The sequence below is a fragment of the Rhinolophus ferrumequinum genome, chromosome 10, assembly GCF_004115265.2.
Source record: "Rhinolophus ferrumequinum isolate MPI-CBG mRhiFer1 chromosome 10, mRhiFer1_v1.p, whole genome shotgun sequence".
Taxonomy (NCBI): Eukaryota; Metazoa; Chordata; class Mammalia; order Chiroptera; family Rhinolophidae; genus Rhinolophus; species Rhinolophus ferrumequinum.
In genome coordinates this window covers 32335407-32360415 of record NC_046293.1, presented here as the reverse complement: position 1 = coordinate 32360415, position 25009 = coordinate 32335407, and the positions used below count along the sequence as shown (strand labels likewise).

The window sequence follows — 25009 nt, the reverse complement described above, 5'->3', positions numbered from 1 at the left end:
CAGGGAGAAAGCAGTCACAGACAACACAAAAATGAATGGGTATGCCTGTGGGCTGCGGTCTGACCGCTGCTGAACTAGACAACGGATTTTGAGTAAGAGACTAATTATACTTCAGGTGCCATATCATAAATGTCATATATAGGGGGTTAGAAGGAACAATATAGATGAGTAGACATCACTTAATGGACATTATAAATTAAAATGTTCACACTTATTTGCCAACCATAACCGCATGTTTTTATATGTATACATACAAGTTATAAAACTCTTCCACTTTAATTCTATATTCTTTTTGGCCTATTAACAGTATCGGACCAAAGTCAGATAAGCAGCAAAGTATCATGAGTGATTATGAGTACTCAGAGGCTAATCAAGAACCACGAAATTTGGTTTTAATGTCTAAATATTTCTACACAATGAAAAAACTAATTAATTTGCTGTGCACCTAAAGAAAATATTAGATGTTTATTTCAGATGTCATTTTAAAATTTAATTGAATTGTTACAATTTTGAAGCTAAATGTGATTTGCTTTTGTTTTATTAGAAAAAATACTTAGGCGTCTACAATCATCGGTCAATTAAGAATGACTTACAAGAACATGAGGCAATAAAATAAAAAATACAGTTACAAACTATATATCCAAAACACTTCTATTTGGCAATTTTATAACAAATCAAAATTTAAAAAGAACAAAGAAGATTGCAGATTACTTCGTAGATACAGAATAAAGCAATTGATGAAGTGCTTAAGCAAAAAAACAACAAAGGTAAGAAAACACACTTTTTTCATTTTAAAAATAAAATCACATTTGCTACAGATCATATGGATAACCCTTATTAAACAACCATTCCAGAATGTCTTATAGTAGCCGTGCTTTTATTTGCACTTCAATTAATTTTATATGACTCATTTCATGTATATAGCTCTTTACCCCACTGATAACGAATAAAGTTTCCCATAATTTTTATTATTTTAAAATTTTTTTAAAAGTAAATGAGAAATGATTTATGTAGCATGGAACCTTTCCCATTTTGAAACCAAAGGCTTAGTTCTCTATTTTTGTCTATTCTTTATTTAAAAAATTTAGTGTAAAAATTGCTGGTTTTTATATCACTGTAGTAAAGTGAAAACTCCTCAATCAGGAGTATTTTCTGCAGTTTGACTGCATATAACCACATACTTTACAATACGTCCTTCCAACAGTAAGGAAATAAATGATTTCACGGTCACTGTCAGAAATGAGTGCCATAACTCTATTATGGGTATAGGTCCTCCCTCAAAGACTTTCTGGAAGGATGTTCAATGTGTTTTGTTCTTAAAGATATTAACAGTAGTACATAGTCCCTTAAGTCTGCAAAAGACATTTATTGTTAAAGAAGGTGCTTTATTATAACAATTCCTCTGGCAGCACTAGTGAATTACAATATCCTTCAATATTATTTCTACCCATAATATATACATTTAACTTTCATGCCTCTAGAAAAACATCTACAGTACATTTCATAATATAAAAATATATTACAAATCTGCTGAATTATTTACAAGCAATGTTCTATTATCTCTATGCAACATTTGTTTGATACAATACTAACAAGTTACACATATTTCCATTTCTGTAAGTTAAAAAAAAAATCTATATGGCTTCTTGCTTAACGAAGCAAGAAAAGTGATTTTGCTTTCCTTTTCAAAACCAACTTTGGTGCATAAAGGATTCAGTTTGAAGATACTTTAAAAAAAGAATACAATTTTTCTTGCATTAAGAAAAAACTAAAAAAACCAAATGCTTTCCTCAAAAAAAAAATTAGAGGCCTATGTAGGTTAAAATGAAAATACTATTATTCAAATATTTGAAATATAGGTTTTTCAAAAACCGTTAACAGATTAGTTATATAGGTAAATATTAACATACTGTACTCCATGAGAAAACCCTAGTCCTGAAAAGGGAGCCACCAGACATACGGCAACACTCTTTAACAGATATTTTCAGCCCTAATTCGAAAGACGAATTTTTAGTTGATTGCAAATGTCGTTCACTGTTTGCTTAAATACAAATTGAACACTTTTCTTATCAGAGTTCTGCAAAAGAACACAAATGGCAACCAATCACATCTATTTATCATAATTGAAAGGTAAAAATTATCTCTTGATAATTTTCATTGTCTAAATATTTCCTAATATGACTTCAAATCAATAGACACTGTTAAGATAAATATCCTTACAGTGCTTTTGGTATTTGTAAGGGCACATGTTGTAATTGTTTTTCTTCCAATATAAAACTACTGTAATCACTAAAGGGGAAAAAAAAAAGCAGCTTAAAGCAGCAAGCATGCAAAGCCTTTAAGAAGCTGTTCCACTAAGTTGCCAGAAGAGTGTTTGCTCAGTCTCCCACAGTACCATTCCATGAAAATGTGGATATACAGTAATATATTAATATATTCCACAGAAGAGCCTACTTCATTCACAGAATGTTTACACTAATCATAAATATTATTCTAAATATTGGATTAAAAAAAAGGAAGGGGGTTGACTCTAATGTGCAACTTTTACTAAACCCATTGTCAGTGACTAAGACTGCAGGTGTCCCCGCTTGTTTGCTTTTTATGTATTTATTTATTTTTTACCTCTTCAACCTCTTCTGCGGCATTGTTCTAGAAAGAAAGAAAAATGAATATTCTTTTATTCAAATGAATCAAAAACACATCTTAAAGTACTACAAAAGAGACATTAAAAATATTTATAAGATATAGGCAATGTGATCATGATCATTGATCACCATTAAAAATTATTTCCAAAACATTCGCACATAATAGATGTAAATTTAGTTACAAATACAGCTTTTAATAAATTATTTTTATGTAGCCTGCTAAAGTATTTCTAAAAAGAATCTCATGTGTAACACATGCATTTTAACTAATACTTTAAAACAGATGTTTAAATCTCAAATAAATGTTCTTTCAGTCTTCTTTTTAAGTTAATGTATTTTTGGAAGGCTTGCCATGCTTTCATTTTGAGATGTGCATAAACCTCAAACTATTTCTCCTAAAGTAAGTTAGAATTGTTTTTCTCCCCTTTTACTTAATTTCACAAGTGTTCCCAATCAAAATCCAAAACACTGGTAAGATGTTACACCACAGCAAATGTAGGCGGTTCTATTACTCTGTACCACTTTAGGGTAAACTACATTCTTATTTCTGGAATAGTAGAAGTACAAAAGTTTAGACTCAAAGTTAAATGTTAAGATTGAGGGGAAAGACAGGTACAGTTAAAGAAAAATTAACTCCACAGAAGCATCTACATGTCTTAAGAACATCTTTATCACCCAAGAATGAAATCAAGTAAATATTGTAAAATTATACTTGAAAACATGCAGTACAATTGCTATGCACTTTTGGACATCAGTTCTAGGCTTGAATGATTTTTGTTAAGTTACTTTCACTAAAATACCTAAATTGCTTCATATACAGCACAAGAACAGAAAAAATAAGCTGGTTCTGTGAAAAAGGAAGACCCTTAGAGAGGGGGAGGTAGAATTCAGGGCAAGAAACACTGAAGTTAGTCTTGATCTTATAATTTATAAGATTCATCATGCCCCTTTGTCAACTCTGACTAAATCAGACCTGTTTACAACCAGTTGTAATAGCAGTGTGGCTCTCCCAAAATATCATTCTTTCAGAATGCTAATTTTAAACTACTCCCTTCAAAGAGTAAGCAGAAATACACCCTAAATTAGGTAACAGTAAGTAAAGAATATTCAATTATTTTTTAATTCACAACTTTTCCATAATTTTGGTAGTGGACTTCCCTCGATCTTCTCCTTTAAGGTTATATTTCACTGTTCTCTTTGCTAGTTATTTCTTGATAACTTAGCTCACACTACAAAAAAAGAAAGCTTTATTGTGCTTAGCACTTTCTCAAAAGACACATTAAAAAAAAAATATTTTGGAGTAGGGAAATCTCGAGTCTCTGTGTTTCCACATGGCAAGAACCATTATGTTAAAATTTCATTCTCAGATGATGTCTCAAATTATAGAGTTACTATTACAGTGTATATAACATTCCAAAAAGTAGTCATGGAATGAACAGAAATGTCAAATGTTTAAGTGCTTCAAATTTTGATATAGGACATAGTTTCTTTATGATAGATAAAATTCACATTTGGGATTATGAATTATTATGTCATCTTATAGTTATCCAACCTATTCCTATTGGTAAAATACATATTCAACTGTCTTTTAAAATATAGAAAGTTTGTCCATAATAGTGCCTTTTAAGCACTTAACCACTTTTTAAATCACCCTAGTGTATGTCATTTGGACAGAGGCAAGTATCAAGTTCAGTCACATACTATCTGTGTAACCTTGGGCAAACTATTTAACCTCTCGTCTCAGTTTTCCAATCTGTAAACAGAGATAGTAACACCTACTTCACAGGGCTGCTGTGAGGATGAAGTATATGTAAAGCACCTAGCAAGTGACTCAGCACATAGTCAGAAATGTTGGTCTCTTCTCCTTCCCCCCCTATACCTCCATAAGCACAGCACACTAAAACAAAGGTCAGATCAGAAAGTTATTAGAAATGTGAACACTATGAGCTACCTCTTAAAATAAACACAATAATATATAAACTGCTCTTTTGAAAGTTTGGGGAAGAATCTAAGTTTTAAAAATTCACTCCTTTATGATATTAGGGTACATGCAATACATTCCTCCCAGATCTACAGAAGTATTACAAAAGAATTACATACTTAACAAAAGGCTCTTATTTTCAAAATGCTATGTATATTACAATTAAGCTACTTAAGATAAATCTGGAATTAAACTGGCACATAAACTTGACCAAGATGCTATCTTTCTGGATTCTGTAATTATAAATCTTTGTGATGTAATTGCCATATACAAAACTCCAGAAAGCAAGATATGCCCTGAATTCAGTACTTAAGTCCTAACCTTATATCCAAAATTTAGGGAGATTTAAGATTACAATTCAGAAATAGAACATCAAACCAAGAATTAAAGTACCTGTATATGTTTGGGTCCAAAAGCAAGGCAGTATCTTTGGGTAGCTTTGATAAATGAACTACTTTAGTTTTTAACTGGTGTCGTTCACTTTCATTTCACCCACACATCAGGCAGACTATAAATTAAAAGTAAGTGGATAAATAAAATAACATTAATTTTAAATTTCCCCTCCCATAACAGTACCCAGCTTTTCCCGCTAGTTTGATAGGGCTACCCAGGCTCACAAGCCACTCAGGAGCCAGAGGGAACTCAGCAACCCAAAGAGTGGGACGAGGAGTCTCAACTGTAAATGGTCGGGTGAAATTTCTGGCACAAATCTGGGGGTACATTAGGAATTTTTGGTGGCAAGCCCTATCAAACTTAGAAACACATATTAGAACACTCTGCCTGTCTTTTAGCTTGCTGAGTGAAATTCACACTTGAGCCTGACTTGATGGAAATCTAACATCAAGTTCTAAAGAAGTAAGTGAAACCCCAAGTTACACTTTAAAAAAAAAAATTGCACATGTAACCAAAATTCTAAAATCAAAGAAATTTATTCTACAAGGAAATTAAAAAAAACCGTTGTACTATTTGGATTGACCAATTTCTAAAATACTAAGAATACATAGGCATTTGAATGTATTTTTTAAAGAAATTAAGTTTATAACCTCAATATAACAACAGCTCTTACAAATCAGTATGAAATAGGTGAACACTCGTTAGGGAAAAGGGGTGGGGTTGAAAAAGGACACAAACCATCAATTCACCGAAGATATGAATGATCTAAAATGATCTTATTTAAAACCAAAGAATGCAAAATGTAAGAATGATAAAAAGTGTTGATAATAAGTCAGAGAAATAAGCTCTCTCCTGTAGAAGATGGGATTAGAAATTGGTACAAACATTCGGGAGGACGCCGCCCATCAAAAAACCATATTTTGCATAGTTTGCATATTAAAAGATTTTAGTATCTTTTTTTTAACAGTAGAGAAAATGGTAACTTTAATGTTCAGCAAAAAAATCTCATTAAATAAATTGTACATGGCCATTTCAAAATATTTTACAAAGCATTTCCATTAAACCTGGAAGGGGAAGAGGGGCAACTGCTGGAAAATATGTTCTACACTAATGGAAATTTAACAGTCCGAAGAGTTTTAAAAACTACATTTCTTTATTTCAATATGTTCATGAGCATTGTAAACTCCCAAATCTATTGAATAAATTTTTATCCAAAATTTCTATGATATATCTTTATTACTTTTGTAACGAAAAAATTTTAATAAAAGGATAAAAGAAAATTAAAATTGATATCCAAATTAAGGAGCATCTCATCTGGGCCAGAAGTAGTCTAAAACGGGTAGTAAAAATCAAAGAAAAATATAATACTGTCGGAAACTGGTAAACTGCTTTTCCTATAAAATAGCATTAATTGTGTCCTGGAAAATGTTTAGGAATTTTTTAATAAATGATTCAAACAAAGGTACAGCTAAGGCTGAATGCATTACTACTTGAAGGTCATTAAAAATCCTACAAATAATTACATCTTACTAAAAATTGCTATAACAACTTTTATTAAAAACAATAAAGAGCTAGTTTTAAAGCTTATACCCTGAGCTAGGAACTGTACGAGCTTCTACCTCTTTAATCCTGACAACCTCAAAATGTTTCATGGTTTAATTTCTGTTAAGTCTTTTATATTTGAATCCAGTAACACCTAATTTTTGAGTATGAGATTTTAATAAAAGTAAGACATTAGTATTCATTATACATACTATTCCAAATACTTACATGTCTTCAGGCCATCCAATGAAGCAAAAGTTTTATCTTTCCAGAATCTTCTTTTCTCTTAGCTATTACCTAGTAATAATATGAAAGAAATCATAAAAATGATTTGTTAACACATTATTCTAACGTATCATTAAAAACACTTTTTGATTCTAATCAAGAACTTTCAAGTGTTCATATCCTGGATCAGATATTACCACCACAACATTCTGTTCTGGCCTGCTTTGTAGCAATTTCATCTTTGATCATATATTTTCACAAAACAAAAAAAAATTGAAGGTTCTTATAGCCAAATATAAAATAATATCTTTATTAAGGAACTGAAAATGCTATTTATTTTACTATCAACTGTAAAGTCTATAGTTTAGCTAGAATGCTAACCAAGAATCCATATTGGCTGAATATTTTTAAAGAACAAATAAACAGTAAAGAAAAAATACTGCTAGGAAGAGAAAGTCTCTCACAAGTAAGGTATTTGTTATTTGCTTGGGTTTTTTGCTTATTGGTTGGTTTGGTTTATTTTAAATGAAACATTAGCCAATCAGTGTTTAGGTTCAATTTTAAGGAATCCACCTAAGTTAAAGGTGGATCAACCTAAACGAAAAGTCTACAGAATTTAAGATAAACAACTAAGTTGTCATTCATTACCAGATTTTGAAATTAAGGTAATGTTTAAAATAAAATGAAAAACAAAGCAAATAGTCATACGACGTCCATAGTACAAATTGGTATGTGTTTTAATAATCTAAACCTCAATATTTTTAACCAAGTTTAGGTTCCAAACAGCCACACAAAATGTTACGTCAAACTCAAAATATACCATAATCAAGTAATAATAGCACTTACAAAAATAAAATACTTTCTAAGCCTATTATTTAAAAACCTATAGTTAAGTACCCTAATTCTAGACTTGGAAATGAGTTTAATTAAATAGCCCTAAGACAGATCTGAGGATGCTAAAATAACTCTAAAAAGAATAAGATATAAAAACAATGTAAACCAACCAACCACAGCAAGGCAATTGACTGGTAACTAGGAATCTGCTGACCTCTTCTGGAGGAGGCTCGAAAGAAAATGTTTCAATTAAAGAAGTTAAGACAAATTAGGCAACTACACAGCATAGTAAACTCACATTATGTATTTTTCTGCAAATTGTTTCATTATCCGTATAATTATTTCCTATGAAAGGTAATTTGATAACTAGAAAACTTAAACTTGTAGTTAGTACTGAACATTCTGACTACTAACAGAAATGATTCTGTTTAACACATACTGCTTCCATCAAAACCAAGTCATAGAACTTCGGAAAACTTGCTCACCTAGCTCCTTTCCTTTCTATTGTGCCCAAAGACTATTCCCCATTATGGATGTCTTTTCCTTTCACTTTCCGCAGGAAAAAGCATTCTTCAGATTACATTCTACATTACTCAGTCAAGGTACCCTCTCTGTGCCTCCCACCAATGTCACTTGGGAGTACAAATCATTCTTATTCCTGTTTTTTTTTTTTTAACTTATAACAAAACATAGGCTTCGTGTTTTTCATGTTCTTAAATCCTCTCAGATGTTTTCTATAGCGGAAAACTTATATTCATTTGTCCTACACTATTTTGACTCTGAGTTAATTTTTAAATTTTCTTCCAGACTCCTAATAACATCACCACTACTTTCAGTTCTTTCATTTTTAATTAATTTTTTTTTTTTTACCATCTCCACTCCTCTAATAGTGAACCTAAGGATTCATCGCAAGGAGTGGTCTAGTGAAAGTTCGTTATTTTTTTAAGTATCACCTTATTTATCATCGCTACCACTATTCCATCAGATTTATTGTCCTTGAAATTATTAAACATTGCTGAGTCTCTAATCTCGGTCCTTAAATTTCTTCTTTCTACTTATACTTAGTTCCTAGGTGATCTTATCCAGTCTGATACCTTAAATACCACTAATACGCTGAAACTTCCACAGTGAATCTGTGGCTACACTCTCCTCTGAGCTCAAACTCTTACATCCATCAGCCTATGTGACAGAGGCACTAGATGGCTCTACGGAATGTGTCGAAATTACAGGTATACTCCCCTCTCCTCCAATCTCCTCACCACCACAGTCTCTTTTAAATTGCAAACTCCATCCTTATGGCCAGTTGCCCAGACCAAAACATTGGAATCATCCTTTCCTTTTGTTATCAAATCCGACATCTGATCCATCCATAACTTTGTCAGTACTACTATCAAAAGATAACCACTCTAAACTCTTTGGCATCTCCACTAAGCCATTCCAGTCTTTTCCTACCTGGGATACTGAAAAGACTGATCCCTCTTCCCCGCACACTAACCTACAATCTGTTCTCACAACACAGAAACCAAAGTGAACACATTAACATTTACAAGAGGACAGAGAGCAGTGAGCTCTCTAGGGCTTGAGTGGAGGCAGAGATGAACAACAAAGCTACGTCAGTCAAGTTCTGAGTGATGGGAATGTTCTGTATTTTAACTGGCGGCAGTGGTGGTTCCATTGGTATGTAGAACTATCAAATCTCATAGAACTGTACACTTTACATGGGTGCAGTTTATATTTATTATACCTTAATAAAAAATATTTAAAAATTCACATCAGATCATGGTTATCAAACTCCTTCAATGGCTTCTCATAACTCACACACAATAAAAGTCAAGGTCCTAGTCCAATAAGGTTCTCCCTAGTACTTCTCGGACTTAACTCCTACTCTCTGCCTCACTCGTTTCCTGTAGCTACTGGCCTCCTTGCTGTTTTTCAAAATACTTGGCATATTCCCATTTCAGGAGTTTGTATTTGATTCTCCCTCTGGCTGAGATGCTCATCGCCCTAATAACTGAATGGCTCACATCCTCAGTTCTTTAAGTTCCTACAATTTTACTAATTTATCTTATTTATCATGTCTCTTCCACTAGACTGTAGACATGGTTTATTTTTTTTTTATTTTAGCCTGTTTATTCACTTCAGCATCATGAGTACTTGGCACAAAATAGGTACTCAATATTTAAGTGAATAAACAAATTAGCCATGATCTGGTCACATCTTACTGACTTCTGGGAAAAAAAAACAATTACAGACCCACCAAATCATAAACCTTTGTTACCAAACTTCAAAGGAGGATTTCCAAGTATCACTGCTGAACAAGTTCTTGATCTTGCTGCATCCCAACAAAATTCCCAGCGCACCCATTTTAACTTTGTCTTCAAACCCTCTAATTTTCCTTTCAACCCTTCCATTCTTTTACAGATAACTACTTCCAGTGTACTTTACAAGACCGTAAGTATAGTACAACCTTTTCTCAAACCCAAACTCATACCAATTTCAGAAAAGGTTTCCTTTCCTTTGTATCTTATTTTTTACCTTCTTGCCTTAATTTTCGGAATCAAAATCAAATAAGGAACTTTGAATTGGAAGTATATATACAAGAAAAAGTAAAAATGCAAGAAAGCCTCTTTACTACAGGAGATGGAAAAAAATACAGATTTAAACCAGTAGAGATACTGATACCAATATAGACCTTTTGTATTGAAATTATTGTGCATCTTAATTGAAATATAAAAACTAAAGCCTTTATTTATTTATATTTTAGCAGCCGAAATTAATCTTTTCCAGGGATTCAAAAACTAAGAGTCTGGTCTAAGTTTTATCTGTACAAACTTATTTCACCAAACTACACCAATTTAAAGATGACTGGATAATAAAAAAGACAAGGGGCATGGAAAGAAAGAACTCTTTAGTAACTCCTAGTGTAAGGGTAAAACTCAGGGAATCAATAACGTAGTTAGACTTAGCTAGTTTGCAGTTTGATCTACCCTGGTATTCAGCTGTTTTCTCTTTGTTTCCCCCCTCACTGATTGATTTAAGAACTCTTGTTTCCTTTCTTAAGGCTACATACCTTGCTAATCCACTTAATCAAAAGAATCCTAACCTAAAAAGATCAATTTCTTAATCCTCAGGCCCCCAGGAACACCAGAATCCATTTTGCAGTTTTTACTGGTGACGCATAAAGCCCAGTCCACAGTGGCCAGTACGGAGAAAACATTATCTTAAAACAGACCAGACCCCAGAAAGCAATGTCAGCCCTCGACCTGCCTGACCAACTCCCCCTTTCTTTTGTTCTGTTGTGTACCTATAAAACCTCTGACTGTTCTAGGAACGAGGAGATGGCCTTTGGACAGGAGTCTGCCTTCCTCCCAGAATGCCAGCATTCTGAATAAACCTACTTTCTTTCCACCAACCTCTCTCGATTTTTAACTTTTTCAAGGGGCAGGCAGCGGGTCTTAGCACGGTAACACTAGTTAACCAAAATAAACTATGTATTGCTTTTTCAAATATGATACTTTTCTTTTTCTGTGTTGAGCAACATAATCATTCAACAAACATACTGAGTGCTTACTATGTGTCAGAGACAATTAAAGACACTTGAGATACATTAGTGGAACAAAACAGATAAAAAGTCCCTCCTTCACGAATCTTTAATTTGATGGCCATGATCTTATTTTCATTATCTTATTTTCTGTTGAACACAAACTTTAGATGTGTGTTTTGGGGGTGAGTAACATGCAGCATGTAAGGGTGTGAGCTAAAGGACTCTAAAGTTGTAATTTTACAAATGTGGAAACCAGGTCAGAAAAGACACCTAGTTTACTAAGGTTAGAGCCTGATCTTCAAATGCCTAGTAGCCCAATGCCAACCCAATATTCCTAAATAGCTCAAAATGAAGGCTAAAATATTCAATTTAATCACAAAAATGCCTACTTGTAGGAAACATTTGCTTGATAGCCAACAATACAAGTAATTTTTTAAATACTGATAAAGCAAAAAAAGTTGTGATTTTTGTTAAAATGTAATCTTCTTAGAATTTGAGCAATTTAGAAATATGATTGTGAAGTCAAAATACATGTTCTTGCAAACCTATAGAAAAATTGAAGGAAAAAAAATTAAATACTTACAGTACTATGAAAAACAACACTGTGTCCCTTCCCTAAACTTTCTATATGAGCTGAGAGGTTAAAGCATATGGCTCGATGTCGTATCGCATCCAGTGTTTGTGCATCGAAGAAATCATGTGGTCGTGCTAAAATCCAATACAAAGAGATAAACAATATTTAAATAAAACAGTCTGCTAACCAGCCAAATAGACTATTTCACACAAAACATGTAACAAGAAAGACAAAACAATTAAACAAGTATCAACCTAGGTTTAAATGCAAGATTTTCTTGCTTTCAAAACATGAAATCTAGCTGACAAGATTAAGGATGCACAAAGCAGAATTCCAACTAATTGAGTGAGTGTGGGTTAATTTGGTCACTTGGTTATGAAGTTCCACTTAGATCTCATGATTCCACATTTCAGCTACTATCTTTCCTATAATTATACACTTTATTCCAGTATCTCTCCTGGGCACGTCGTGCATTTCAACAATCTAATGATCATCTCCATCCGTGCACCACGTGAGATCTCATTCACCACAGCCAAACATACGGAATACATTCATGAACATTCTATATTAATATAATATTATTTAATATAATATAATATTAAAATAAGACCAGGTATTATATTTTATTATATTATATAAGAACCCTGGTCTATATAGTAGAATAAGACAGGGTCTTATATTAATTTTCTTCTCAAAAGACGCATTAGAGCTGATTGTCGGCTAGGTCCTTATTTTTGGGGAACATGGTTATGTAGAATGGATTTCCAACTATCATTCATGGAGTTCTCAGAACATCTACACGAATATACCACACCTTTGTGGGAGGATGATTTCACCAGTTGGCATAACTGATATAAACAACCTAGAGACCTCTTTTCTCACTGGATTTTTCCTCAGAAGAGGAAAAGCAGAAAACACCACTTAGTAACAAAACTAGCAGAACCCCCCAAGACTAAGAATGCATGATCATGGAAAATAAGAAAAAAATATTTGATATTTATGGGAGAAAAAAGTCATGATTTTACCTAATGCTGAGAAATAAAGCCCCTTCCTATTAGATCTGTGACTACTGTAAAAAAAAGTATATACTTTCTTCATGCTCTCCAAGTATGCTTTTTTCCTGAGAAGGATAAGCATTTAGAGAAAATAACACTAACTCAGCCCTCTCAATAATTCATTCTATCATTCCTCATTCAAGATTCAAACACAGAAGTCATCGCTTGAATTAAATTATAATAATGAAGAGTCCTCAAACCTTAGTCTATGCATTCAAACCTCAACCATGTTATGTCCACTATTAAAGTATCAAGAATACTAAACTTGAACAATAGTTTCCAAAGCAGGTGTGTATCATGATGCATTAGAGTAAGGGAAGAAAATAATATCACTTCTTTTCATCTTGATATTTTTTCAATATTCCTTCCTGGTACTATAGTTGTTTCATAATGTGTATTAGCAGTATTAGCTGTACATGCTGTATAAGTACACGTTATAATTGGGAGGGGGGGGGGTTCAAGCATTTTTTTTAACTGATGAGCTACATAAGGAAAATGGATCCATAACCTAAATTCAGTAGCTAACTTTGAAAAATAAATGTTTATTCCAACAATATGAAACTTAAAGTTTAGGAAACTTTTCTTCACTTGTGGTTCATTCAACGTCCACTGTAGCTCTGTAGTAACAAAACAATTTCAATGTTTTAGAGACAAGATTTATAATCTGCATTAGTTCTAGCGTCTATTATGCACTCTAATCAAATCCCAAGAGAAAGCGTTAAGATACAATCTTTTTTCTTTCTAGTTCACCCTTGGAGTGACCTCCCTTTTCAATGACAGCTTCACTCAATCAGTTTTCATTCAGGATATATTTAATTAGCCAGCTGACACTATAAACCAGGTACAGCGCTAGGCTCTAGGGTTTCAGTCAATTACTGCTGCCAACATTTACAAGCCTTTGTCATCTAATTGTGTTCTATCCTAAATATGGAGGATACATCTCATAATCTGGTAATTAAGAATGAACAATTGTACATGTGTTACAATAGACAGTTAAGTGCTGAAACAGACTAAATAGTTTTGCTATTCACACACACCATTCGGAGCAGACAGGTTGCTTAACTTTTACTTGATTTTTATTTTTAAATGCTCAAAATTCTAAAACACTGTTAGAAACACCACACTGCCATATTTTATATTTTATTGAGAACATAATCAAAAGTAGCCCTCAAAATCTAATTCTATACAGTTTGTATTTTAAGGCCATATATACCTATACTCCCTTAGCTACTACAGATAAAATACCACTGAATTCTCACATGGTCCCACAGGTATCCTGTTTATTACTATTAACAAAAACAGGTAAGAAAGTTGAAGGCAGGCAAAAACCTGAATCTGCATGAAAGCCCGATATAAATGCATTCTAATACAGATTTTCAGTGAAACACTTACGTAATGAGCGTCGTCTTTTGTTCTTTAATTTCCTCCTTTTGTTTATTCCAGCTTTAGAAGGAGATTCTTCTTTGGCCTTTGGCTGGCTAGAAACTTTTGAGGAGTTCTGCTGACTGAAGTGGGTGGGTACATGGCGAGCTAGCCCTCCCTGAGAAGCAAAGCTGGCATTGCAGCCACCAACAACACACTAAATGAAAATAAAAAAGGATGTCAGGGATGCTGTGTATGGAACAAGCATAATATGAATGAGTGAATATTTCGTATTTTCAGAAGTAAATCATTAACACTATAGAACTAATTCCAGACACTAAGAACCATTTCATTTTATCAGTTGCGCAAAGTAATACACATTAAGTAGTGAGTGGCAGAAATGGAAAATAAAACTCAAATTTCATGACTCCCCAGTTTACTGCTCTTTCCACTATCTGCAAGACAAAAATAGTGGGATCTTCTTCCCAGAAATCTGGTTTTGAATTAGTCACTTTTTAAAGAGGTGCAATAAGTTTTGTTTACATCAAAGAATTAGATATCCTGGCATTTACTTGGATTCCTGGGTTTTTAAAATTATTTTTATCTTATATGCTATTTCAAAACCTTCAGTAGCCTCCCTACTGTTCTAACAGATAGGAAAGAAATACAATAATATTGACTTAAAAAATTAATCTAGTCTCTCAGAGAAGACTTAGCCTCAGAGCTGGTCTTATGCAATCCTCTATAAATTCCATTAAATACTGACTCTTTAGCCTGTACGTGCAAGATTGAGAAAACAAAAGGGGAACTACCCAAGTCAACCTAGTGAATCTGCTATTCGAACAATGAAAGCAGAATGCTTGGATATCACTAAAATTATAATACACAAATTGTACAAGTGTGTGACTTCTAGTTAAATCTTAGGAAATATTTGCAAGTCTTGTAACAAATGAGTTAATCAAAACAAACACCACTTCCAGAATCCCCAAATAGCAAAATCCATAGCTTGATTGCTGGTGCCTTTTCTATTAGTGACTTTATCTAGTTTACTTAGTTACTGACTTGACAACCAAACTCTAACCATCAAATTTTGTCATGTTTAAAACACCAGCTACTTCCACCACATTATTCCTAGATGCTTCAACTTATATTACATTAACTACATAATACCACAAAAAAATCTACAGTCTCTTTCTTTCAATCCAGGCACCTCTATCATTTTAAACTTCTAAAAACAAAATACAACCCTCTGTTAGAAGAGATTCTAACTTTATTCACAGTCTCTCTAAAAATCTGCCCAAATAAAAAGGAGTTCATCCTCCTCTGAGATCCTCACACTTGCACTGCATATCTAGATATTTATCCCAACTCATCCTTTCCATGCACTGTGAAGACAGGAATATATATCTCCATCCAGAAGCATCTTTTATATCAGGTGTATATTTCTAAATATCATAAGTGTATTTCTAAATATATCAGCAGAACTGAACTGCTTCAATTGGGATAAAACCAATGCTGGCTGAAACACTTCACTGTAAGCTCCTTCTATAGTGCCATCGATAACAATTCCTTTTATTTTGATATACAAGAGACAATTTTATGGACTCTAATGGCAGTCAGCATTGCAAATAAAAATCTTTGCCTGTTCTAGGATGCATACTAAGTTAAAAGGCAGAAGAATTATTCAAAATTTTTGTTCAAATACTCATCTATTCTCTATATCTAGTAATATGGAAAATTTCAGAAGTATAAGGATGACCAAGATAGAGTTCTCACCCTAAAAGTGTTTATATGTAATCAGCAAGACATACATACAAAGTGATAACTTCCAATGACTAAAGTCCAGGGTAAGGCATAGAGTGCTATGGGAACCCCGAAAAGAAGCGATTAGCCATATCCAGCACTTTAAAATTAATATTTCATTTACTTATCATGATCCAATCAAGTGTGGACCTCAGATAGCCTGCATCCAGAATGTTCAGCTACAGACTCTGACCACAAGAAGTTTAACATTTAGTGGTTACTGAATTCTTAGAATTTAAAAACTTACTATACATATTGCTACATACCACTTTAAGCAAGGCTACTATAACTAAGAAACCAAATTTTTAATTTTATTTAATTTTTATGATTTACTGTGGCTAAATTCATATATGCCACGTTAAAACTAAAATGTACAATTCAGTGACACTTAGTGTATTCACAATGTTGTATAACCACCAGCTCTTACATCCTTGCCAACACTTATTTTTCATTTATTAAAATTATCCTAGTATTATCTCATTGTGATTTTTATTTGTATTTTCTTAGTAACCATTTAAATTTTTAATCTAAAACACGATACCCAATTTAACTACTGAAAAACTTTAAAAGTATGTTCAAAACAACTTGGGTGTATGAATCTATTTCTGCAACTGCAAATTTTGTGCAATCTAAATATAGATCAAGTGTTTAGCATCTAAACTGAGTGGTTTAAGTAGAATTACCCTAATGGGTTAGTTCTGCACTGTCAAGAACATTTCAGCCTTAGACACATATAGCTACTGAGCACTTGAAATGTGACTATAAAATACATACTGAATTTAGAAGATTTAGTACCAAAAAAGCAAAACATTTCATCAGTTGGGAACATTGAGAAAAATGTTGAAATAATGTAATCAGTTATATCAAAGAAATTAAATTATTTTCACCTGTTTCAATTATTTTAATGTTGCACTGCAAATTTTATAATGACCTATTTGGCTCACACATATTTCTATTACACGGTACTGCCACAGAATAAGCCATACAATACTTATTTTTCTTTCTTTCCAAAAAGATACCAGTAGGTATTTCCTAACACCTACTCTAAAAACATACATTAAATAAGCATCTATGGTGGCCAATGTTTCCGATATTTCAAAGAATATAATATAAATAAGTTGTTGCTTTTGGGTTCCAGTTTAATATTGATTCAAACAAATCTGTTGAAAACTCCACATTTCAAATTTTAGAACAGTTACTTGACTACAATTAAAAGGCAGAGATGACCGTAACAGTTCAGATCAAAGCCCTCATGTTTAAATTCAAAGAGATTCTGTGATATGATTCCACCTGAATTATCCTTAATTGTAAGGGTCCCAGTAGGATGGTGGATTTTCTCCTGGGATCCCTCAAGACTGAAAAGAATAGGCTCTGGTAGCATCTAGAACTGAGAGGACATATTTTAAGTTTATTTTAATCAGCAATGACTCAATGCTCTGAAAATAAAATCAATAATAAGAATTCTAATACAAAATTGTTTCATCTTTGATTTTGACCATCCATTAATCAAGAATCATAAATCTAAAAAAAGAAAACACACATATGCAATGAAAATTTAGAGGAAAAGGGTACACTTTTATTAAAAATATAGTAGAATCACAATCACAAACATTTCACCTAAACACAAATTCTTTTACCCTAAAGGAGAAAATAATTTTAAGTGTCAATATTCCACTCATTAAGTGTGTATCAGAGAACAGGTGAGAGACAAATCAGCTGTTGCTTCAAATGGCCTTAGTATCTTCATTCCTCCTAACATGAGCATTTCATGGTGCTCAGTGTGATGTAGAGTTCAAATACTCATGTTTTCACCCACATATACAACAATGACCCCTCAACTCAAGTCACCTCACAGGCTATTCTGATGAATAAGCACCTTGTTTCAACAATTAGGAAAAAAACTGGTTATTGAACACTGAATGTTTTAAATGTCCTATCTCCCAAGTCCACTGAAACACTATTTATGTTGGCTACCACTGTAGTAGAGTAGCTGTTCTAAAATTTGAAACATGAAATTACTGGGGTTTTTTTCCTAAACAGAGTTGTTCAAGTGAAGCAATACTAAGACTGTCTTTGCTAGTACTAAGACTCTTTTATTCACGTTTATAGTCTCAGAAGTGCCATGAAAATCTACAAGGGGCTATTGAAACATATAGCAGAAAACACCATATTCACAGAAGATATGGTAGTACTTATTAACAGGTAATCTAAAAGAAAACAAAAATTCCAAGTAGAAATGTTGGTTTCTTTGTTTTAACCACAGTAACATGGGATGATAACATCAGGGGAAACAAACTGGGTGAAGGTACAGGGAGAGTCTCTGTACTACTTCTGCAACTTTTCCACAAATCTGAAAATTTTCCAAAATAAAAAGCTTTTTAAAATTCCACGTAGAAAGCACAGCCTACAACAAAACCACAATGAGGGTAAAGTGTGATCCTTTTGAGAACTACAAGTGGTACAGTATGGCTGGAACACAATTTCCTAGGTAGGTGTGGTAAGAAACGAATGAGAGTAGAGACGCAGGTAAATACGAGGTATGAAGACCTTATCATGCATCATGCTAAGAAATATGAATGTTAATTTGGAGAGAGTTACCAAGGATTTAAAATAGTACAGTGCCCAACAGAACCGCTGGAGATTAACTGGGCATGAAAGAGTATGATGAGAAGTAGCAGTCATATTCAAATAGGCAAGATTTACTAATGCATTTAGGGGGCCTATAGAAGTTAAGAGAGAAATCAAGAATAATTCAGGGCTCTTCAAGCCAGAGTACCTGGATGGATGATTTTACTATTTACTGAATCTCAAGTACAACATTTGGAATGGAAAACCTCAAGATATGTACATGTTAAGTTCAAAATGCTCTATTAGACATCCAAAGTGAATATTCTATTCTGGAATCCAAGAAGTTAGGGCTAGAGATAAACATCTTGAAGTAATCAGGATATAAATAGTATTTAAAACCAGAGGACTAGATGGGAACACGTAGGGTGAGAACTTTTAAAAGAAAAGAGCACTCTCCAACATGTCGAAGTCAGTCAGGTAGAGCAGAGGTCAGCAAAGCAAACTAGAAGGAGCCGCCAATGAGTTTGGGAGAAGGGGTGAAGGGGGATGAAGCATAGGCAAGTGTGGTCACCAGGGAGGCCTAGAGAAGAAAGTGAAAGTTAATAAAAATCCCATATGTAACATGCACATAGTAAACACAGCACAGATCTTTCTTCCTCCATGCTTTTCTCCCCCTTTCAAAGAGCATGAATTGGTAACCAAATTTACCAGAGAAATGCTTAGTATCAGCTAGCTATCGTATCATTAGATGAACTAACAAAGTTCACCTAATGATATAAGGGATATTTCTCTTATAAGCCCCCCCCATAAGAGAAATATCTTGTGTAACAGTTTCTTAAGCTTTGATGCACATCGAATTCACTTCAAAGATCTTTTTAAATAAAGCAATGGCTGGTAACATGCCCCAGACATTCTAATTTAATTGGTCATTGGTGCAACTCAGGCACCAGGATTTGGCACCCAGTGCCACAGTTCATACAGTAAAGGAAGAACCTCTTAATTTCTACCGGCTTTCCAAATAATAAGATCCCTACCATTCTCTAACAGCGACCAATTGGTTTTTCTTTCTCTCTTTTTTTTTGGGGGGGGATCATTTTTTGTTTTTTTTAGTATGATAATGATCACTGCAGATTATTACCCATATTTATACTCCAACTGTACTATCTTTGGTCACTGGGAGCCTCCTAAAAATTGGCTGTCGAGGCTAGGGAACATGGGAGCTTCAAACCCACAGACACACAACAGAATACAAAATGACAAAGAAAAATTAAAGAAAGATAGAACAGGGTGTTTAAAGCTCTGTTTATATTACATATAATGTTGAAAGGCAAAAGATTCTCACTAAAGTGTGTGTGTGTTGCTATGGATGTGTTAATTAAGTACATGGAGGGAATTCTTTCACAATTGTATATGCATATCAAATCACAATGTACACTTTAAATCTTACAATTTTATTTCTCAGTTATACCTCAATAAAGCTGAAAAAAGGTAAAAGACTTTAAAATTATCAGTATCAACTTCCATTATAAAATAGATTATAAAGGAACTGAAGAAGGAAATTATTTCATGACTCATTACAGTGAATGATGTAATATTAGTATCACTCACACTCTGTCCTGTGACAAATTACCAGAATTTGTCTGTATGTACAACTATAAGCCACTTTATAGTGAGAATATAATAGTTTAAGTCTGGTTTGATAAAATTTCTTTTCTCTTTATCAATCTTTCAGGCTAGGTTCTTGGTTCCAAAACATCTAAAAAGATCAGCTGTTTCATATATCAGACTTGAAATAAAGTCTAAGAGTTTTAAGTACTACTCTATCACTGTGAGAAATTAGTCAAATGTGTCAATATTACGAACGGAGTTGATTATGTTGAACTAAGGAGGACTAGCTGCTGAAGAGAAGTTACAATAGGTAAATTAACCCAAGACAAGTAAATAACTATAACAAATAACTGTGTTTAAAGGAAACAAGAAATATCAGAGTAGGGGAGAAACGTGGGAAGAAAGTAAAACAAACAACTGCGTTTATCTGAGAAGTACAACTATACAAGTTTGAACATATGCATGCAAATTCATCCAGACAAACCACTGCCACAATGACAATAAAAAAAAGGAAATCAAAACAATCACCATACATGCTATGCTGTACATAACTAAATTTTATTTTCTTCAGTTAAATATTTCTAAGTGAGGTGGGGTTGAAAACACTTAGCCATGATAAAGCTTAATAGCAGAGAACTAACAAGAATCAAAATCATAATTAGAAAAAAGAGAATAGTTTAAAGAATCCCCAAATCCTAGTACTATGAACACATGTGTTTTCCAAACCTTTAATAATTAAAATGTTTTACTACGTTTAACAAAATGACAGCATCAACACCCCTTCCTACAAATTCTAAATGTACATATAAAGCAGAGGTAGGTAGGCAGATATAGATAGGGGTGTGTGTGTGTCTGTGTGTGTATGAGAGACAAAATGAACACTTATCTAGGGATAATCTTTGCACTTTAATTATCAGAGATAAATATTCCAAGGTCTGTCACAGACGGCCACACAGGGTACTTATAACAGCCCTACCTTTCCCCAGTCTCCATTCCTTCTCTTTATTCAGGCATCACTCTAAAGAATAACTTTAAATATTTTCAGTAAAAACAGTACACATTTTTTAAAACCATTAAGATGGCTTTATGAATTATCCCACACACAGAGCAGCAACACTGACTTTTTTTTTAAAACAAAATAATATTGAACTCTTTGGCAAATGCTTGAAGCACACTGTAAATATAAAAGGCAGAAAACTACAATGCAAACTCCTTAGAATAACCTAACTCCAGACTAACACAGTTAAGAGACAGCAACATTAACCCAAAGACATATACAGCACATAAATTTACATAGTAGCTGTTCTGCATTATAAATTACTGGGAGGCACAAGTGGTTCAGGACACAGAAGCCAGATTTATACATCCTCTGAAGTCCTCAGTATGCCACTAGCTGCCATTAACCTTAGAAAATATTTAATTTCATATCAGTTTCCTCATCTATAAAATGAGGGCAACAACAGTAATTACCTCAAAGAATTGTTGTTGTAAGGATTAAAATACGTAATGCAATAAAACATGTATGTAATATGCAAGGAACTAAGCAGCATTATTCAAGCCTTTTGCTAATCATGATTATTTCTGACCTCTACACTCCGCCTTGTTCATACACAACAAATACTGTAACAGTCCTATAAGAAACTTTTTGCAACCAATTGCTTTTACATTTAATTTCTAGATAGTTCAAGCTTACTAGTCAGAAACATTTAAAATATTTTCAATTGCCACCATAAAGTATCACCCATATATATATGAAACTACATTGCTAGACCCTAAATAGCCTACTTATTCTGTTTTTTTATGCTTTCGCTCAAAGCCACATTTTTCTATAATTAAATATGGTGATGATTGCACACCCTGATACACTAGTAAACTACTGAATACTACAGTTAGCAAATGGTAGTAAACTGTATTTTAAAACACACACACACAACACACACACACCCCCACACCTGAAATGATCTCCTATCACAAGACAAAACTCTTGGCTTTTCTGTAAGACTGTCCTCATCTTCATATACTAAGAGTGGGCACAGATTTTTTTTTAAAGAATAAGAAAAGCACTAATCGTCAAAAAATTAAATTTCACTAAAGTTAAATACTATTCTTCAAAAGATTCGATTAGGAAAGGTAAAAAGGATAGCCAAAATAGACTGTAAAGTTATTTACAACACATATATCTGACAAAGGAATTGTTTCCAAAATATATTTTTAAAATTAACAATAATAAAAGACAAACTATTCAAATAAAATAAGAGAAGGCTTGAATAGGTATTTCATCAAAATAGAAAAATCAAACAGCAACAAGCACATGGAAATGTGCTCAGCATCATTACTCACCAGGGAAATAAAATTAAAGCCACAATGAGGTACCAATACACATTCACCAGGATGGCTAAAATTAAAAAAGACTGACAACTAAAACTTTCATTTGCTGCTGATGGGAATGTAAAACGATATGACCAATCTGGAAAAGTTTGGTAGTTTCTAAGAGGTGAAAACGCTCTATTCTATGACTTAGCAATTCCTCTCAAAGGTATACAGCCAAGAGAAATGAATGCATGAGTGCAATCAGAGGACCTGGAGAGAACATGCTAGGGCAGACTGATTAATAATAGCCAAAGACTGAAAACAACCCAAATGCCCACTGGCATTAGAATGGATTAACTATGGTTTATTTGTACAACGAAATACTACACGGCGATTTAAGAACGATTACTGGTACACACAACAATAAGGAAAAATCTCACCGCTATTTTGCTGAGTGAAAAAAGCCAGACACAAGAGTTCACACAACTAAGCCAGGATGACAGAAATTATTATGGCCTGGGGAAAGGGGTAGAGGACAGGTGAGGTATAGACTGGAAAGGCACATTAGGAAATTGTTTTACTGAAATATTCTTCATCAGAATGGTGGTTACACAAGGTACTACATACATATGAAACGAATCTTTAAGCTGTTGAACACTTAAATGTATTTAGGCACTTTATTATATTATGTTATATACAATAACTAAAAAATGTTTAGAAAACATGAGACTTACCTCAAACATCATGACCTCACCTGCTCCTATCTAAAGACAACCCCACTGAACTTCTCCTACTCCTTCCCAGTCTCAAATATAGTGCAGCGACCCTTGAACAACACGAGTCTGAACTGCACAAGTCCACTTATACGTGGATATTTTTCAACAGTCAGCCCTCCATATCTGTGGGTTATGCTTCCACGGATTCAACCAACCGCAGATTGAAAACAGTATTATCGATCCACAGTTGGAAATCCTGGATGTGGATGCAGAGGGCCGGGCTGACTATATGCACACTGTATGCCCATTTTATATAAGGGACTTGAGCATCCGTGGATTTTAGTATCCTCGGGACTCCGGAAACCAATCCCTCGAAAATATCAAGGGCTGACTGTAGTTCAGTTTTTGGGGAGTCAGTACACACATTTCCTATAAAATTAAAACTGCTCTAAAATAAAAACTCATTTAAAAAAATAAGATACAAAAACAAAAACAAAGAAAGGAAAAAAACGGAACTACAGACAGTATATAGTTTACTAAATTCTGTGTAAAACAAGGTAAGAATGAGACCACGTATTTATCTGCTTGTAGTTCATAAAGAAATACTAGAAGAATTCACTAGAAACTAATAACAGTGGTTACCTTATTTGGGAGGGAATAAGGGAACAAGAAAGGGAGCAAGATTTCTCACTGTAAATCACTTCTTTATATTTTTTAAAAAACTTCTTAAAGATTGTCTTTTCAAAAAAATTTACGTGACTTAAAAAAATAAACTCCACAAGAATTACCTTCTCTAATAAAAACCAGGGATTCATTTCACACAGTATTTACTTACCAGAAGATAGTATGGGTTTAACAACTATTAAACTTCTTTAAACACAACTTTTAATATCTTTGGTATATGCCTTCCATAATTATAAACCAAAATATTTTTTAAATTTTTAATAAGATAAATGGATGCTTTTTATTAAAATTTGCTCTTTATACAGATTTCCCTGACTATATCCCATTGGACATAGTAACTTACAATTAAGCTCAGTAATATGACCTGAAAACTGATTGAAAGGAATTAGGTTCCTTAATCTTTTACAATTTCATTTTGTCATATAATCATTGTTTGCTAATAAACAGGCTGAAATCTATGCCATAGATTTCATAGGAAAATCTGTTTCATGGGAAAACATAATTAGAGCACAAGGTATTAACACCAACCAATTTTAAAGACATGCATTCAAGTTATTCATCTGTCCAATATTAAGACCCTTCCCTCACAGAATTTTGTTCTCCAAATTTTAAAAATTGGATTAAGTTATCTTCCCCCTCTATTTTTTAAATTCCATGCATCTACTGGAATGTTAAAACAAATGGTTGTTTTACAATTTTTTACAATGGCAAAAGAATTGTTTTACAATTTTTACAATGGCATTAAGAATCTTGTCAATTTAAGTTGAAGTTAAAGAGAAAAAATACTCACATACATGTACTTACCTTGAAAGGTTTGTCTCCACTGTGTGTCAGCATGCCTCTGTAACCAACTCTGACTGGTTGACGGAGTGTTATATACTTTACAACCTTTCCATAAGCAAACAAATACCTGTTAAAAGAAGAGCCATAATAATTTTCATCACTTATTTCAACAAAGAATTTTATTCCTTGTAAGTTCAAATGAACATGTTGAAAGTCTTCAATTAACAAAAGAGCCATTTAATGTATGAGTCAATCAAATGCTTAAAATAGTTAAACTTTCTGAACTTCCATTATGAGAGGCACAGTATTAACCCTTCCCTCTTAAGGCTGCTGTCCATTCCCTCAATAAGGAACTGATCACTAATCTCAAAGAGCCATTCAG

General features: G+C 33.3%; 1 protein-coding gene across 1 annotated transcript in view; it reads right to left on the bottom strand.

Annotated features, from left to right (window-relative positions):
* Window positions 1-507: 507 nt before the first annotated feature.
* Window positions 508-25009, bottom strand: part of AEBP2 (AE binding protein 2) — a 51608-nt gene continuing 27106 nt past the window's right edge. The window contains 9 exon segments of the mRNA XM_033116938.1: window positions 508-2649; window positions 5020-5114; window positions 5116-5134; window positions 6790-6800; window positions 6802-6858; window positions 11748-11872; window positions 14186-14372; window positions 24649-24679; window positions 24681-24754. Coding sequence (XP_032972829.1) covers window positions 2619-2649; window positions 5020-5114; window positions 5116-5134; window positions 6790-6800; window positions 6802-6858; window positions 11748-11872; window positions 14186-14372; window positions 24649-24679; window positions 24681-24754 — 630 coding nt within the window. The 3' untranslated portion in view covers window positions 508-2618.